We start from the raw sequence: 3,620 nt of genomic DNA, 5'->3' as shown, positions 1-3,620 counted from the left end.
GAAAGCCCGCCCAGGGAGGGAGGAGTCACCATCCTGGGAGGGCTTTCAGAGCCGTGTGGATGTGGGGCTCAGGGACATGGGTTAGTGGGGGCTGGGCAGTGCTGGGTTAACAGTTGGACTCGATGGGCTTAAAGGTCCTTTCCAAACAAAATGATCCTATATTTTCTCCTGGTGGGAGATGGAGCCCAGGCGGACTGGGTGCCTGCTGCTCTCCTTGACACCCCGCTCTCTCCCCAGGTCCTGGACGGAGGATGAAGGCAGCAGGACGCTGCAGCCGGCTGGGCTCCGTGGCGGCACTGAAGTACGCTGTGGTGGGACTCTACCTCCTCGTCTTCCTCATCCTCGTTGGAGTCTTCATCCTTGCAGGTGAGGGCCTGGGTCCTCTCTGTGCAGTGGTACCCCAGGGCGATGCTCCCCTGTGCAGGAGCTCAGGGAGCTGGGTCTGGCCATGGGACCACATTTCTGCTGCCTCTGTTGAAGAGTTTTGGAGGGTTTTCCATGCCATCCAAAGGAGAAAAACATGGGATACAGCAGAAGCGGGGCAGGGAGGTGATGCCTGCCTCAGTTTGCAGCGGTGGTATCGTCTCAGTGCCCCTCTTCCAGCTCCTTGGGGACAATGACTGCACATCTGGAGCGGTTTTGATTTAAGCTTTGAGGCTAGAGTCACGGTGAGATCCAAACACCATGAGCTGGGGATGGTCAGGCGCAGGAGCTCCCTGTTTGAGGCTGAAGTCACTCCCATCACTAGGTCATGGGTGTTGAGTTGGCACCAACCCCCCAGTTTTGCTTGGGATAAGGATGAGTCCTGGTTCCATCACCGATGGAGATGCAGGGAGGATGTTATCCTTGCACAGCCCATCCCACATGTGCCAGGAAGTCTCCTGCCTCCCCCCTCTGGCCTTTTGGTGAGTGCAGGGATGGGAAAGCCACTCTCAAATGCCCTAATTGCTCCCAGCCCCAGCTCATCCCAGCATACACATCCCATGTGGTCCATGTCACCGCCGGCTTGTTTTCCCCCTTGTCATGCTGGAAGCAGTTTGGGAAGATGCCTGGTTTAACCCATGGTCCCAGCACTCCCCCCTTGCACCCGTACCATCCCGTGAGGGGCTCTGCTGGGTGGGGGGGCTTGGATGGGTGCCGCAGAGGATGCGGGTGGGAAATACCACCACCAAGAACCAGCTTCTCACTTCCCACTCACCTCCTTTCCTGCTTTAACCCCCTTTCCAGTCTCAAATCTCCGCTAGCTGCTGGGCAGGGCTGAGCGCTGCCCCCGCACCATCCCTTTGGGATGATTTTCTGTGCCCTTCCTGCTGCAGGCAGCTGGAGGGGGGGTGAGGGGTTTCATGTTTACTCCAGCTGCGGTGATGCCAGCACCATGAAGGCAGCCCGTGTCTTTTGCAAAGGGTGGATTTAGATTTCTTCCTGGGCTAGGGAAGGGACAGAGAGGGTTTTGCTGGAATCTTGAAGCCTCTCCCACTTATTTCTTGCATTACATTGTTTTAATGTTGTTGTTGGCCCGTGAAACCCTGAGCGAGGGATGCCATGAATTGTGCAAAGAGCTCGGGACAGGCCCTCTTGTCCTGGGCTGAGCTACAGCTGCTCACCCAAAACCAGCTCCAGCAATAACAATAACATTATGGCATTGGCTGACGGCCGGGAGAGCTGGAGGCTCACGGGCATCTTCAAAGCTCCACCTCCTGGAATCCTGTGACTGGCAGGATTTCAGCTTTCAGTAGGACCCCAGTGAAACCACCTTAAGCCACCGGCTGTGGACTACAATCTTGGAAAAGAAATCATGGAATCACAGAATGGTTCGGGTGGGAAGGGACCTTAAAGCCCACCCCAGTCCCACCCCCTGCCATGGGCAGGGACACCTTCCACTAGACCAGGTTGCTCCAAGCCTCATCCAGCCTGGCCTTGGACACTCCCAGGGATGGGGCATCCACAGCTTCTCTGGGCAACCTGTCCCAGGGCCTCCCCACCCTCTGCAGGAAGAATTCCTTGCTGATGTCCCATCTCCATCTCCCTCTTTCCGTTTAAACCCGTTACCCCTTGTCCTGTCACTCCCTGCCCTTGGGAAAAGCCCCCCCAGCTTTCTTGTAGCCCCCCAGGCACTGGAAGGGGCTCTGAGGTCTCCCCGGAGCCTTCCCTTCTCCAGGCTGAACCCCCCAACTCTCCCAGCCTGTCCCCATGGCAGAGGGGCTCCAGCCCTCGGAGCATCTCCATGGCCTCCTCTGGAGTCGCTCCAACTGGTAAAAATGCAAAATTAAGAGAAAAGTCATCTCTTTCATTACTGCTTTCTGTATGTCTTGAACTTTAAGCCAAGCCTCTGGCTTTGGATGGATCTGACTTGGAGGATGGAGCCAGCTGTGCCAACTGCGGGTGCCCAAAGCTGGCTTATCACCTCAAGGAAAGCCACAGGCACAGGGTGGTCTTGCAACAAGGGGGAGGAGACCACATCCAGGCTAGGAGCCACATGGAGCCCAGGGATACAATCCTGATGGTCCTCAGCTTCAAGTGTCTGTGGCTGAAACCTCAATGTTGGAGCTGATTGTCCTCGGGGAACCAGAAGTGGATATTCATTGGCACCATTAATAGTGGAAGGCTTGGTTTTCCTATGGAAAATCCCACTTTGTGCTACGGGACACCAGACACCAGCTTGCTAGAGCCGAGACTTTCTGCCCAGCATTTCTAGTCTCCAATCAGAGGGGATGCTGCATGGAAAAACAGGGTGTTTAGGGAAGTAGACTTGCTCTCCCCTTCTCCTTGAGCTGGGAAGGGCTGGCCACGGTGCTGTAAGAGGAACATCACTGACTTGGTGCCATTCCTGTCCCTCCACGGGTACCGTGAGGCACCTGCTCAGAGCAGGTCCTACCAGGAGCAGACACTGTCCCACCCAGAGCATGTGGTGGTGTCCAGCTCATTTCCAGACCTGATGCTCTTTGGAGAGGGATATGGAGCTGTGATATCCCGGCTGCTCCTCAAAAAGCAGCTCTCACCATGATGCTGGGGACTGGGGGACCGTGCCCCTGGTCCGTGCCCTCTGCTGCCGGCATCCCCTCACCCCAGGGCCAGCAACATGGAGCAGGGATGCTCTACCTGGCTTGCTTTGCTGTTTCCCAGCCTGCCCATGGAAAAGGAGAAAAATTCCCAAAAGGAAAGCGCATGCGTGTGCGAGCCGGGTGTTTTCAACTAAGCAGCTCTCCCAGGCATCGCTTTGAAGCCGGCTTGGGCAGGTGTCCTGCAGCTCACAACGCGCTCCATGGAAAGGGGTTAGAGGATGAGTAAACTGCCAAAAATACCGTGACCCACCTCAGAGCTGCGGAAACAGGATGTTTTCAGCAACTGAGCCGGGGTGGTTTCAACACAGCCTGCTTTTAATATCCTCTCTGGCAAGCCTGGCAGCAATTTTCCAGCTCCTGGGGACACAGACACTCTTCCTCCTCATCTCTGACCTGTCTCCTCATCCCCCCAAAAGGTACTTAGCCCAAAGTTAGGTCTCTGGCCTTGGCTGGTTTCCAAGGTCCAGGTTAAATCCCAGCCGCCTGCGTGCACAGACCTGCTACTTTGGTGTTTGAACCCAAATTCCCGCCTGGCCCCACAGCTGGGCACCCAGCCCT

The 3,620-nt window shown here is 56.3% G+C and overlaps 1 protein-coding gene across 1 annotated transcript in view; it reads left to right on the top strand.

Moving 5' to 3' along the window:
• SCARA5 (scavenger receptor class A, member 5) overlaps window positions 1–3,620 on the top strand; it is a gene marked incomplete at its 3' end in the record, with an annotated part of 24,651 nt that overhangs the window by 6,141 nt on the left and 14,890 nt on the right. Inside the window, exon 2 of the mRNA XM_010148120.1 lies at window positions 238–366. Coding sequence (XP_010146422.1) covers window positions 238–366 — 129 coding nt within the window. The remainder of the gene's footprint in view (window positions 1–237; window positions 367–3,620) is intronic.

Source organism: Eurypyga helias, unplaced genomic scaffold, assembly GCF_000690775.1.
Source record: "Eurypyga helias isolate BGI_N326 unplaced genomic scaffold, ASM69077v1 scaffold7573, whole genome shotgun sequence".
Taxonomy (NCBI): Eukaryota; Metazoa; Chordata; class Aves; order Eurypygiformes; family Eurypygidae; genus Eurypyga; species Eurypyga helias.
The sequence above is the reverse complement of the archived record's forward strand: the minus strand, read 5'-3'. Positions and strand labels throughout refer to the sequence as shown.